Source organism: Falco punctatus (assembly GCF_963210335.1).
Source record: "Falco punctatus genome assembly, chromosome: 5".
Lineage (NCBI taxonomy): Eukaryota > Metazoa > Chordata > Aves > Falconiformes > Falconidae > Falco > Falco punctatus.
The window spans coordinates 66,537,347-66,552,596 of NC_137584.1; the positions used below are offsets into that span (position 1 = coordinate 66,537,347).

The following is a 15,250-nucleotide window of genomic DNA, read 5'->3' on the forward strand; positions in this document are numbered from 1 at the left end:
AAAAACTAAAACAAGGACCCATCTAGATACAGCTGACACTACTCTTCAGCATTTCAAACTTTCCTATAAAACTCCATGAGGATACCCACGGATCCGGAGCCCTGTCCCCCATGTCGCCTCAGCGGCTGTAGCAGACAGGACAGGGCATCAGAAGGCAGGGACTACAAGCTCTGCTGGTTGGGATTTACTTCTGGAGGCGTGCTCCAGCAACCTACATTTTCAGTGTCCCTCTAGCATATAATCATGCTGCTTTTGGCTGCTCAAGCAATGCCAGCTTTCATGCATTCCTTGTTTTTGTGTAAACATATTTACATTTGTAACTCCTAACTGGCTTAACACTGCACAGGCATTTTGAGGAAAACCCTACAAGCACTTGAATTAAATGCAATGCTTGGACAGTCAATTACGAACACAGTGAACAATGGACCGCCTAAACCAGAGGGGGCTGCATTTCCACAGAGAGCTCCTGGTGACTCCAGTAACCGTGCAAGCAAGCGCTAACCTACACGGGGCTTCACTGAGTGGGCCTGCAAAAACACTGCGCTGCACTGGCATGGAACTGGAAAGTAACAGAGGGAGGCAGCCCTAAGCCTGACCCCAATCTCACAGAGCAAAACCATGTGGCTCAAAGCTTGCACTGGTGAAGTAGGGTCACGGCACGCTCCTTTGTCACCTGCGAAGAGGCACATTCACAATCTGTTGGGTCATAAATTGAAAGCGCCTGAGCACGTTGTGTCACGACTGCTCCGTGCCACCTGACTGCAACAGGTGCAGGAAAGGCCAGCGACCAGGATTTAGACCAGCGGCTACAGTAATAACTGAGGGTTTCGTTGGAAAGCCCTGCTGCAAAAGCTCAGCAGCAGCCTACATCTCAGCAGCCTGAGATACAAAAGTGCCGAGTCCTCTTATCATGATTCAACACGTGACAAAAAAGTTACATGATCTCCCTGCAGAGAGTTTCAGTTGTCAGTGACAACTCTGGAGGAGGTCAAGGCACCACACCGCAATTCCTCACCTGAGGATGACAATTCTAGACCAAACACGTATTTCCACACAGGAGCTGGTAAAGAATACCCAAAATCGCAAGTAAGATACAGTGTCAGGGTATGAGCTGCAACAGTGCTGCACAGAGGGAAAACACAGAAACCAACTATTTACGGTCCCTCCTCCCTGTAAATATCTGGCTCTGTATTAAAACCAATTAACAATAATCTACTAATAACAAGACTGTGATGTAGCTGCGAGATTCCCCTAAAGCAAAATCCTGCCAATGCTAGTAATTGATTCAGCAACATGCACCAGCTCAATGGCACAGGCGTCTCCAGTTCTTGGAAACATTACATCCAGTCTAATTCCCCCCCAAGGTCACCACGACCATCAGAAAATCCCTATACATTGTGACCCAGAGTGCTGTGACTAAACAGCTGCTATCAATAGCCTGGGAAACTGAAGTGCAGTACCTGCAAGGCATCAGCCACCACCAGTGAACCCCTCAGCCTGACCGAGCTGCTGAAATGGCTTGGGAAGCAGTGGCGGAGAATAAACCGCAGATTTCTCTTGCGGGAGAGGAAGCAGGGCACGCTACATTTGCCTTTGTGCTGCTTGTTGCAATGCATGTTTGCATGCACTTAATTGTGATGGAAAGAGGACAGGCCACCCTGTTACCTGATTAAAGTTCTGAACTTTATCACAACGGAACAAGGGACTCATAAACTGCAGGCTCCACACATAAGCTCTTTAAAAGGTCAATATAAGGTTACTCACACCATTAAATGGCTTGATCTAGCACAAAGTCCATTGGAAGCTGCCTACTGACCATGACAGAAGCTAAGTTGCACCCAGTGAAAGCAGCAAAGGTGTCCACCCTGCCACACTCCAAGGCATCACCTTGCAGTTTTAAGCAACAGTTTAGTATGAGTTTCTCAGTCTAATTCTGATAACAAAAAACTAATTCTGATAACAAAAACCCTAATTCTGATAACAAAAAAACTGTGATCAGCTTCCTACCTAGATGTGGAGGCATTTACCAGAATCATTAAAGACCAGGCATGAAGTCAGCAAGAAGAGACAAGAAAACCATGGAGCTCTGTATGGAAGAAGCTTTTTGTATTTTCTAGTCTAAATACACCAAGTCAGAGGGCACCTACTAGAGGATGCAGGGTATGGTGTGACTACAGACTGTATACTTTCATGTCTTACATATTACTTGTAAGGAACTGGTATGTCTCCTCTCTTCTCATTGATAGAGGAAGAAAAAGGAACAGCCTCTCACCATGGAAATAAGAGCAATTACTACACAAGACATATATATACACATACGGATATATATATATATGTACATATAAATAACATTTAATATTTTAGGGACAGGTCAGTAGCCCTATGAACTGTATAATCTCAGACACTGTTTGCTGTCTATTTCAGGCCACATGAAAACAGAGGTGGAAGTCTCTCTGAAATTGGATCCTGCATCTCTTACACAAACGAGCAACCCCTCTGCACATAGTATCTCAGCAGAGGGAATAGGACTACCCAAATGACTAAGGATTTGCACACTGACAGCACCAGGACTGCTCACCTAAGGGTGGATTAGTTAAGAAAACCAGTGTTGTAAATTATAGGTGGTGCTGTAAGCCCCACCTACACATTGCATTGTCCAACACTTCCTCCTATAAAACCCTGTTCCCTGTTGCTAACAGCTTTGCAAACCTGACCTGAAACTGGGATTAGAGAAAAGATAAATCTTGCCTGGGATAGGCAAGACATGGGAAATTTGGAATCCTGGGGCAGCACAGAAATATGGAACAAGGAGCTGGACAAAAAACCAGGCAAGCTGGACAAGCAGAGCAGATATGAAAACCTGGGGAGGTGGGCAGGGAGGTGGGAGATCACAGGAAAAGGAAGAAGGGACGCATGGAGCAGGACTGGGAATCAAAGGGAAGGAGGCTGGGATGGGAGACTACAGAAGGTGAGGAGCTTTGGGAGGAGAGAAAAGGATGCAGAGCTGGGACAGTGCTCATCGGGGAAGCCCATGGATACTGGGGAGACAAACAGCACAGGTGAGCACATCGGGAAGGGCCTAATTCTTTACTCAGAGCTGGGCGCAACAAACAGCACAGGGCCCACCCAGAGATCACAGGAGATGAGCTGAAACCCTGAATACCCCTTGAAGCATCCATCCCAACAGGGAGACTCGGGGTGCTTAGGAGTCTGTGAGCTCATTACTAACCACAGTATCATAGCCAGCATCAGAAGTAATTTCAAGAGTTAGAGGCAACTTTATTTCTGACATTGTGTACTTCCTGAGCACTTGGCTTTGATACTGAAACATTTTTTTGGTGTAGATTTTCATATAAATGAAGTACACTTTTACTTCATACTTCTGTTCAGCGGTTACTGAACAGTAAGAACTATCCACAGAGATACTCCAGTGATCTGCAGTTAATGGTCAAGACATGTGAAATACAACTTTCCTACTCCGTGTCTGCTCCTGGAAAATGGGAAGCCATCATTGGCATTGCTCAAACCAACCTGCTGCATTGTGGCTTCTAGGGAGAAAGCTGCTGGCCCTGCAAGCCCATAACCACCTGGGAGAATCAGTGGTTTAATGCCTGGTACAGTTCCTGCAGAAAATAAGGAAACTATCATTTCTCAGCCCAGTTTCCTGCAGAAAATGAGGAAAATATCATCTCTCAGCCCATGCAGAGCTTTTTTCTAAAACAACAACAAAAAAAACCCAACAAAAAACAACCAACAACCATCCAACAAAAATGTCAAACCAGAAACCAGGCACTCAAGACTGGATAAATTTAGTAAGATGTCATATTCAACTACAATTGAAGGAAATCCATACTTAATTTCTCAAAAAACTGCTATCATACTGTTCCAACAAACTCCTTCCTTCAGACCGAGGGGACACCAAATCCACACTATTTCTCAATTTACTACTTTTTTCCTTTTTTTTTTCCTCCATTATAGAGAACATTGTCATTCCACATGCTTAATACAAGCCTGAATAAAAAAATGACACAAGAAGCTTTTGCCAGGGTTAGGTCCTGACACAGCTGTTGAAAAAACCCAAAATGGACATTTTATCCTGCCCAAATCAGCGTTCTTTTCACTATTTATACTCCTGGATCCAGCAGCTGCAAGTGACGCTACAGGTCATGTTGTCCTAAATGGACAAAGAATCTGAGGATCCTCTCAAGTTTTGGAGACTTGTTTGTACTTCAGTTCTCCCTCTCAATACTTTGCAGTGCTGCTGCACCAATGCCAATTTGCTGCAAGTTTAAGTAGGGTATCAACCTCTGGTCAGAACAGATTTTTCAGCTAAGATTTTCCATCCTTAAAAAAAGGAAAAAGATTACTTTTCCTGCTTCCATTTTTCAGCACCATAGGATCAACACTGGCTGCTCAGTTGATAATACCCCTCTTTATTTGAAGTTATTTTTCTCCTTTCACCACCCACATTCATCTGGGACTTATTCAGTATTATTCTGCCTGACACCAGTCCAAAACAGCAAACAATTTCTGTAACGGCACAATAAGCAGAGAGGATGCTAACGGAGGTGCTTCAGAGTCCCCTCATGTAACATCCAGTTATGCACTGAAAATAAAGTCAAAAAACTTGTAAGGAGGTTAGATACAGCTGTGCCTTTAATGGAACAACTTATCTGGTATTGGGACCAGCATTTTACAAGCAGGGAAACATTTCGGCTGTACTTTGGCCTTCTGTCACCAGGGAGAGGTGGAGATTTATGCCCTTTCTCCTTCTAAATTAGACTCCTTCAGTGCTCTATTTTATATTCCTCCTGACAGGTCCCTATTTTGTATTTTAAAAAACCTGCTGTCGCTGTGTTGCATAGGAAAAAACCTTTCCAGCCAAAACTCCTGCCACCCAGTCAAGCAGCAAGAGGTAACTCTGTGGTTAAAGCTGTGAGGATAAAATACTTTGCCCAGCAACATACTCATTTCCAGCAGGGTTTGATAAAATTATAATTCACTGTCCAGAAAAAGACTAAAACATTAAACATTATACTGAGAAAGTCAAAATAGGTCATTCAATCAGTGTTATTCCCCCTTCATTTCACACATAATACAAAGCAGTTAAGTAGTTTCTCTTGCAATTAGTATCATCTTTGTCTCCTTGGTGTCTAAAATACACTGGAGATATGGAGCTGCTCTGACTGTACAGAAGCCCAAGCCCGGCTCCACACCATCGCCAACTTCTCAGTAAATACACAGAGGTGAAATACTATCTTCAATGATTTCAACCATGATAGCTTTCTTCAGTCTTTCCAATTCCCTGGTCTATCGCTTCAAATGGTAGACCTTTTCCCGCTGATTAAAGAGGAGTACAGCTGTGCTCCCCGAGCATCTCCAACTGCTAATGCATGTTCCACTCCATCCTCTGACAAGGAGGACTTATTACCTGGCAGAGCCCTGAAGAAGGTGGGCTAGAAACAGCCTCCTGGGGAACGGCAGGGATTTAGAGATCTTTCCTGGATGTGAGAAGTCTGACATATGCTTCAAATGCATTTTAATTTAGAAAAATGTTGGAAAGATTTTATTTATGTTTCTAATTAGGTAAACAGTATGCTTCTTCCACCTGCTCCAAGCTACCCCACTAGGCCCAGTAGACATCAGATGTCTATGAACATACATCAGGTTGATTTACTCCCTACTGCTAGTTCACAGAACCCTTCCTCCTCACAACCCATATGCCACTACGTTACAGCCTACACACTTTCCCTCTTTTTTGTATGTAAAATGGCCTCACTACTGATTTTCAAATATCTTCTTAAGCACACAACTCCCTTCCCCAGAGCTTTATAAAAACCAGCTCCTCATAAAACATTTCTATCCTGCTCCAAGTGTGCAAACCTTCTAGTACATTTTAATGAGAAGTATTTTTGCCATGCATGAGCCAGGGTGTAAGAGCAATAGGGCAAAAAAACAAATCTCAACATGCTATGGGAAGTGAAAATCACACTGTCAACTTCATGATGAAAATACTACTATTAGGTTCAGAGCTTTTGGCTGCAGCACAAATGAGGCTGGAAACCTCTGGCTCAATCCATGCAGAGCTCTGCCATGACTTCTATTTGCAAATTGAGGATTTTAGAAGTGGCCCACTTATCTGTGCCACATACATGGCTCAGGCTACGCAAAAGCAAAAGCTGCTTGAACAAGATTCACAAGATTTACCTCCTCAGTGGCAGCATCATTCTTGGTGCCAATACTGTTCTACAAAGGCATCGTAGGACCAGCAGCCTCCCATTGTAGGTCTTGATGAATACTTAAAGAAGTACCCTTTGCTCTGAAAACTGACATCTCAGACAAATGGTTTTGAGTTCCCACGCACAGCGAAACTTCTAAACACAATAGATCGTGTTGCACAAAACCAGGGACAGCAGCTCTAAGTGTCTCAGCTTACAAGCATCTCAGGACACGAATTGAACTGGCATCACATCACCTTCTGCTATGAGTTCCTGGAAAAAAACATTCTCTGAAAATTAGTTAAGGTCCAGAGCAGTTTTGCAGAACAAATAGTAGTTACAGGCTTTCAGGAAACCAACTCACTGCTCTCAGCACAAAACCAATCAGCTAAAAACGTGATAATGTGGGAGCCTGTAAGAGTCTCACAGAAAGATATTCTTTGTTGAGCACTGTTCTCACTTATCAGATGCCAAATTATATGTACTAAGCATATCTAGAATTTTATATATGAAACTGATAAATCCTCCATGAAGTACTAGCAAATATATTTACATGAGATAGGGGTTCACAGCCTAACTTCACAAATACCCTCAAAGTCAGAAACCCTTGATTTGGATTAAGACTCACATTTAAAGGTATGTTTACACTGCAAATTTTGTGTGAGAAAGTGGGGCTAACTGTGGTCATAACATGTCTTCAGAGAGCTGAAATAGCTGCTTGAAGAGCTAACATGGAGAGAAAAAAAATCCAATACAGCAGGTTTTAAGAGCACTGACACGTAAGTGGAGTATATATCAAGATAATTCAGTCCACATTCCAGATAAAACAAATATGGCTCTGGAAGTCGTGTCCTAAAATGATTTCTTTAGATTAATACATTTATTCTTCTGCATCTTATTTTTGAAAAAGTATAGAAACCCACATGGTGCAGCATGAGAAACACTGAGTTACAAGGGCAAATAATCTACAGTGTCAGAGGTGCTGGCTGTCTAGACTAGAAGAGTAGTTTGTATTACAATATTATTAGGCAATTAGTACGTTTTTAAACAAAGCTTTGTTTACTTAAGTGCAAGACTATTGCTAACACTTCCTGGCCATGCTCAGTCCTCACAGGGGGTCCAGGCTCAGTGGCAATCAGGATTTTAAGCAGGGCAGGCTTGAGTCTTACAGTAATGCAAATGCATGCTGCCGTGGCACTGTTGGAGAGTCCCACTGCTGCTTTAACATGGCCTTTAGCAGGGACAAGAGCCAGACCCTGCTCTCTTTACTTCATTCTACCCGTGGTAGTTGCCTCGTCATAAACTAGGCTGCACCCATTCAAACTAGTTTTCATTCCCACCGCGAAGTGAGCACTCAGAGCAGCCAGGGAGGCAGTGTGAAGCCCAAGCGGACGTGTGCTGATGTGTTTGAGTGCTCCTCTATCTGTCCTCCTCCAGCAGACCGCTGCCTGTCCTCATCAGCCTTCCAAGTTATCTGCTGCCTCCCACTCCTCTGGTGTGGGGATAAGCAGATGTTACCTCCCTGTTCAAGCACTGGCAAGCAGCCCAGACCTGCCATTTTCTGCTCATGTGACTCAGGAACCAGCAAACCTACCGAAAACTTTTTCCTAGGACTGCGTCCCACCCACTGATCACAATCCCCGGCGTGCCCGTGGCCCCCGCTGCTCCCTAGGGAAAGCCGAAGGTCTTGAAAAGCCAGGGACGGGCAGGCAGGCTGGCCTGAAGGCACCGCAAGGCTGAGGGCTAGGTTGCCAGCATCCTCCAGGCAGACCCGCAGCAAACACAAGGCACGAAGGCAGCCTCAGAGGTAGGTGTCAAAGTAGAAAAACGACACCTTTGGCAGCACTCCTGCCTCCTGCCCTCATTCTGGAGCTCTCAACAGGATTTTGGCTCTCAACAGGATTTGCCCTTCACCTCAGCACAGGCAATGGGTGACAGGACACAGAAGTGGCATGATCCACTGACTCACCCCGTGGAAATGCACCTGACTGCCAGCTCGGGTGTACAGCAGCCAGAGGTTGCACCGGTAGAGCCCCACACCCACTGCCAGCAGCCTCCTGCCCCCTAAAACCGGCAGGCAGCACTCTCCGGGAGACCTGGAGGCACAAGCTGCAAAGGCCCTGATGACAAGCTCCAGGTGCTGCACACCGTCCTCCTCGTTTCAAACAGACCTTCCTCCAGCTCTCTGGCAGTGACCCGCAGGCTGCCCTCTGACCTCCTGTCCCAGCACGCACCTCCCTCGCACGCCCCTTTTACATGTAGCAAGTGGTAACTTCACCAGAAGAGGAAAAATAATAAAGAAAAGCAAAGTAATAACTTGCAAAGAAACATATTCAAGAGAGAATCCATCATTTCATAATTCAGCTCTTAACTACATAGCAGGTTGCAATCAAACAAGTGATCCCTTCAGTTCATTAGCACAAGTCTGTTATAAGCACTAATTTTCACAAGGCATTTCTTTACCAGTACAAATCCCCAGAAAGGCATTTTTCTGTCAGTGAAATCCCACAAAGGTGTTTTGTATCAGCAGTATTTAAACAGCCTTTAGGTACCAGCATACAGATAAAGCAAATCGCCCCAATAAGCAAAGTCCGGGGGAGGGGGGGGGAGAGGGGACGGACGACATGACGACACACAACAGTTGTATTAACAAGATACCAATGCTGTTAACTCCTGACCTGCCTCAAACTGGCAGTTTGCAAACAGTGTTGTGAGCATACCAGTCCTTGAGTAAATGTGCAAGGGTGGGTGGCGCAGGGAAAGGGCGCTGGCTTTGCAGGCTGGCTCCTCCTGGACCAGGCAGCTAGGCGCAGCATCAAGAGGAACCACTCTGGCAAAAAGCAATGGCGACACAGCAACGCTCTTCTCCAGCCCCACTGAAAGGCAGCTCCCTTGCAATTTCACCGCAGGGATGAGGCAGAGCACTAACACAATCACTTGCTTGTTTCCAACCCCTTGCCTGCCCTGAAATCGTTCTTCATCAGTCCTGTAGCCTAATCACCTCTACACTGCATCCACAACTGAAATGCCATACTCTGCAACATGCCCTGCACAGTTACAAGCCAGCCCTCCATTTCCCACAGAGGCACCCCATGCATCATGCAAACCCCCAGGCTCGTGTTAAAAGGGAAGGATGGTGAAGGAGAAGTAGGACAACGTCCCTAGAGTCTCCCAAGACAGGAATGAGAAATTGGGGGATGGGGAATTGAGGAATGAAGTTTATAAAATATATATATATATATTGGTATTTGAAAATTGAATGAGAGCTGTCTGCTTGTTACTCCCTTCATATCACAGGTTTTCAGACCAATGACCTGTGACAACCCTTGCCCAACACAGGGCCCAGGAGGTAACTTAAAATAACATAGCTGAAGAATACAGCAAGAGATAACCTGTTGTTGGAGACCGTGCTCCACTCAGCAGTGGTCTATTCTCAATAGCTCCAGCAGCCTCAAGGTCCGTCATCCTCAGCCATGCAGAGCTGAAGGTGCCCCTCCACACACACACACCCCCACAGGGCACTACAGTGTGCCCAGCAACTCCTACGCACACCTTGCACACCTGAGCTCTTCCTACTCCTCCACCCCAAACAGGGGCTGGGGCCACATCACCACAGACCTCCAGATCTCCCTGCAGTTCCTGGCAAGCTGAGAACTATGGCTCTCTCTCCAGCTGCCTCAATCAGAGGAGCAAGAGCTGTACCCACCATTAGTAAAAACCACTTGGAAACATGCTGGTTTGCTTGGGAAAGCCAAGCCGATGTCAAGTAAGTGTCAAATACACATTGGTAAGGAGTTGGTGCCTGTCAGCGGTGCAATCGTATCCCACACACACAACTGGAACATCAGGAAACTGGTATAGCCGTGCAGAGAAGCACAGGGTACCCCATCCCGACTCTGAAGCAAGTTAGAACAAAACATCTCACTCTGATGGAAAATCCCCTTCTGTAGACAAGCCACTTTTTAATAATAAGTGCTAAATGGACTATTCAAGCAGGTAATTAATGTTAATTAACATATGTCAGGCCATAAATTGGCTAAATACACCTCATTTTCCAAGCTTAGTGTGTGGCAATGCTCAGGGAATTGTGACAGAAAAGAACAATCTAAGTTTGTAGAAGCATAAAAAAAGAGCAAATAAAAGGTTAAGCATAATCTTCACTTAACTCATGCTGTGCTGAGCCAGCACTACCGAAAACTGAATGACTGTGCACATTACTTGAACATTTTATTTTGCTCCTGAACCACTATACTACACACATATTGTCAGCCCCAAGAAAAGCCACATCAAAAAAACCCTGCAGCTCCCTGAGCACTGTGTTATCAGCCAGGCCTTCACTGGGATACTCACTACGTGCTACAGGACCTGGATGTCCCTCCTTCACTGGGATACTCACTACGTGCTACAGGACCTGGATGTCCCTCCTGCCCTGGGACCAGGCGAGGCTGTGGCCCCTTTCCGAGGAACCACAGTTTTTTGTGGCAAGGGGAATGAAGCACTGGTGGGAGGATGCTCAGAGCTTGCCCTCCTCCAGAGAAAGTCTGCCTCAAAACATGAAGGGCCTCATGCCTTTAAAAAACACTAACACTACCATTTTGTAACTTTGCCCTTGGGCCCATTTTCTGTGACACAGATAGTAGTAAGGCTTTTAAAAAAGTAGGAGAGAAACAAGAACACACAAAGATTTTAATCTAAGTAACAACTTGCATTAGGAAATACTTTCAGTTTCTCCCTTGGCAAGCCGCCACTATGCCAAGACCCACTGTAATTGCATTGCAAATAAGAAACAATCCTCACAAAAGATTTTCCATACTTCCACGCAAAATAGCTGGCTGCCAAAATCTTGCAGGGCACCTTCAGGAGGCTGCCACCTAGAGAAATGCTTTGGCTGTTTATCCTGATTTCCCTTATCTCCAAGGCAATCCCTCCTGCCTCCCTTTGAACCCAGCACACCCACCGTAATTTTCTGGGGTGATTTCATGTTTCTTCTCCCCCATCCACCCCACACAAACTGGCCGAAAACAGGCCAGCTGCTGCAGGGGGGTGTGGGGGAGCTATGCCCGCCCCAGCACTGCCTGCCTTCTGCAAGGGACGCCACTGACTCCAGGTTTCTACTTTGTCCACCTCAGCACAAAGAGCTTTCATGAAACCACCGGGCTAACCCTAATCACTCGCCTTTCTAAATGCACCAGCACGTGCCCAGCCTCCCCTAATCTCCCAGGATTAGAGCAAAGTGGTGTAGCACCACCAAAATGACCCGAATACAAAATGGCCTCACGTGTAAGACACCACTCTATTTACCAAGACAAAACCAAGCTGAGGCAGGACGTCCCGGGGCCAGAGCACCAGGATGCTTCTCTCCCCTAGCCTGATAAGTCTCAGACATCAGACAGTGCTTGTTCAAGCCAACACAATACAGCAGACATAAAAGCCACTGAGGTGATTTAATTTTTGTTAGCATTAACCATGTACTTCCAAATACACAGCTAAGTGTAGGAGCCAAACTCCAACTCTCAAGCTTCCTATTTTAAATATGCTCAAATATTGACACCAATAACCTAATACAGACAACATCAATGCTGCGTGACTGTTTTAGGTAACCTTCTGTCTCCAAAGAACTGAAGAACATTGCTTCCAGTATTTATCATGCAGGTCTACCTGACAGCAGTACTATCTGGCGTTATTCACTGGACGTTTCCCATTCACAACAGAAGTTAAGTTTAGCAGAGCCTGTGACTCTTTGCAGCTAACAACATTCACCAAAGCGGTGTGTTTTTATCTTCATTTCACAAGTCCTTCAGTGGAGGTGCTCCTCACTGTCACGCTGTGAATCAAACAATGTCAAGGATTCTGGGAGAGCTACTCGGTGTTTCTCTCTTTCCCCTAATAGCTGTCACCTGTCTGCATGAGCTGGGGAAAAGTGAGATCTTTGATGTATGTTACAGATAGAAAATAGTAACAGGTACTAATATCTACATATGGTTTCTACTGGAAAGTTTAAAAAGTCATTTGTTACTTTGATACTAAAGTATACTCCTCTTTGATGCAAGAAGCTTGTTATCTAGCAGTTTCAACTTCGGGGGTGAAACCACACATCTCTCTACCTTACTCAGAACAAAATTCAATTACAAATGTTACTGAGTATTTTGTTAAAGCAGAACACAGTAAGGCTTTGATCAGGTAAGATGCTTAAGCAGTAAGTTTAAGCACACAAGTAATCCCAGTGAAGTCCCAAGGATCCATTCACGTGCTTAAACTGCTTCGGTAGATCAAAACTTAAAATAATCAGGCTACAGTTTGCAACCCAAACGCTTCTGTACAGTTGAACAAGGCAGCTCAAAATTCGGAGAAAAAAAAAGAAAACAAGACTATAACATAAGGCTAGAAAAAATAATCATGCTAGCAATTAACTGGGAAACACAGTCTTTAAAAAAAAAAAAAAGCAGAGAAAAAATGAAACTGATACAAACTCCAGTTTTACGCTGCCACTCCTGATAAAGACAGTGTGCCACTCCAAGGAAGGAGAAATAAGAGTGGTGTTTCTTCCTTCCCACAACCTTTGCAAGATGATGATTAAAAAAGTCCAACACATCTTGCCTATCAGCATCTGGCTAACAGATTCAGACATCTGTCTAGATTGCCGGCAAATTTCTCAAATCTTTTCAAGTCTCAATAATTAGAGAAGAGACTCATGTGTTTGCTACGCTGAAGGGACTGCAGCCCTTCTTCACATATACCAATAAAACATGGTAAGAAATGTTTAAATGTCCATGTACAAAGATTACAAAAATCACCTCTTCAAAGTAAACATCCCAGCAGCTAGTATTTATCTTTCATGGGGAAGATGAATGCAACAGGTGTAAAACAAATAGGCTTCTGATATAAAAAACAAATCAATGCAAATCAGCTGCATTTAAACTTGGGAATTGCTGGTATCCGTGTATAAAGATTCATAGTTCTTTCCATACCACTCAACAAAGAGGAAAATAGTCCCCCTAGTGTACTCTTCATGTAGAAAAGACTGTTTCACAAAATAGCGTTGCAAGAAATTACAAAATAGCATTATAGGAAGAGATATGGAAGTACTTAAGCTATAGTGAAACCAGGCACCTCTACTATATACACAGACGCAAAGGTGGTTCAGTTTTCTATTTCAAGATTACTGAAGTGAGTAACTGCATCCCAAATATTTGGGGGCAAAAACTTCGGGTTTAAGTCAGCACACTAGTTTTGTGACTGCAGGATATTGACAGGGTAATGGGTACCTGAATCTGGAAAGACAGGTTGATCTGGTCATCAAGGAGCTCTGTGGAAGTACCTGGCACAGTGCATTTCACAAGGGTGAAACCAGCCCACCCACAGGCCTTTCCCCCTGCTCCGGTAATGATAAATACGAATACTGACTCTCCATAAGTATTCAAGACAATAAGCGGATACTGAAGCGTGCACCTAAACCCCTCCCAGTGATATGGAAGTGTACAGGATTGTAGCAAACCAAGCTGCTCGTGGCACACAGCAGTGTCCGCAGTGTGCTGGCTCTGCAGCCATGTACCGTACACTACTGCCCTAGTTAGCTGTCAGGCAGTATTAGGTTAGCTAACATCCCACCGGGGCCAGGGGGAGGGGGAAGCAAAGAAGATTGTTGAGGGGGTGTATTGGGCAAACCTTATCTGAATTAGCGGAAACGTAATATATGCCTTCCTAACCACATCTGAAATACTCACTTCTGCTTTAATGCCCTAGGCAAAAAAAAAAAAAAAAAGTGATAGTTGTAACTTTAATTTATAGCTCTTAAAATAATTGTTTTGAGGAGTATAATCCCAGCTATGTTTACGGATTATGGTATTCAGCACGTCTCAGTGGAAACGGTATTAATATTTTCATATATAATAATACATAAGATAATAAAACCAAGTTCTCTTCTTCTCTTTGTTTAAAATGACAATTTTCCCACTCAGTGCCAGAGCAGAATATCGTCAAATGGGCTTCTTATCTTTGAAGATTAACTTAGCTGTGTAAAAAATATTCTAAATTAAGATAAAAGCCTCCTGATACAGAACTATCTTCTGTGCATTTAAAATCTCGGTGTAACTAGCAATCTGAAAAAGTCTGATGTGAAAAGCTGCCATTAGTTCCTGAAGAGTTGTATTCATTACCTGTGAGGGAAACAAAGATGATAATAACATATAATGTGGTTTAGCATTGGGAGACTAAGATGGAGTCTCTAAGTGTGTTGCCTCTGCACAAACTAATTTACGTTCCAGCCAAGAAACTGAAGTAGTCCTCTTCTGAACATATATACATATATTAAAAGAAACTCTAGTCCCGTTAAGGAATTAAATTTTGCAGTTTTTGATGCCTGGTAAATTATTAGCTCTTGACCTCTCCTTTCCCCCTTTTCAGTATGCCCCTACCACCCACGCACAACTGCACCCACCATTAATGCGATCGAACTCCTTACCCTAACTTCCAGAGACAGCTCACAGTCATTAAAGCAGCAGAATTTTCTGCTACCAATGTGCTTGCATCTCCTGAGAAAGGTCATCTTAAAGGCTTGTGAGAAACTTCTGAACTAAATTATATCAGAGGAATCTCAAGGGATCCAAGTTTTTAACATTTTAATTAGCTCCAAGTACCAGTTAATGCTGTTCAGCAAAAGAATCAATATCAAATTAACAGTAAAAATTGTCAGAAAAATTGTGACTGTATTAAGCATACTAATCAATGTAAGCACTTCACATTATGGCCCAGATCCTGCTTCAGCTGAAGCAAATGGGAGTTTTGCCACCAAATTCAGCCGAAACAGTATCAGCCCCATTGTTTGACAAGTCTTCGTTGGAATCGGGTATAGAGAATTTACTGAAAATTCAACATATCAGATAAAAAGGCTGGATTTGTCATAGCAGCTGACATCTAAAGCCACTGCTTCTGCATGAAACCAAACAACTTCTAAGACATGGGCTGTCATCGGAAGATGTAACCCTTCATCACACTCTTGTGTCACACTTGTAAAGTCAGATCAAAATTCAGCA

The 15,250-nt window shown here is 44.0% G+C and overlaps 1 protein-coding gene across 3 annotated transcripts in view; it reads right to left on the bottom strand.

Annotated features, from left to right (window-relative positions):
• Window positions 1-15,250, bottom strand: part of FOXO3 (forkhead box O3) — a 96,319-nt gene that overhangs the window by 77,644 nt on the left and 3,425 nt on the right. Inside the window, exon 1 of one of the 3 annotated variants that reach the window (XM_080389026.1) lies at window positions 8,897-9,538. The exons of the other annotated variants lie outside the window; for them this stretch is intronic. Coding sequence (XP_080245152.1) covers window positions 8,897-9,034 — 138 coding nt within the window. The 5' untranslated portion in view covers window positions 9,035-9,538. Of the gene's footprint in view, window positions 1-8,896; window positions 9,539-15,250 lie in introns of those variants that run through there. 3 annotated transcript variants of the gene reach the window in all.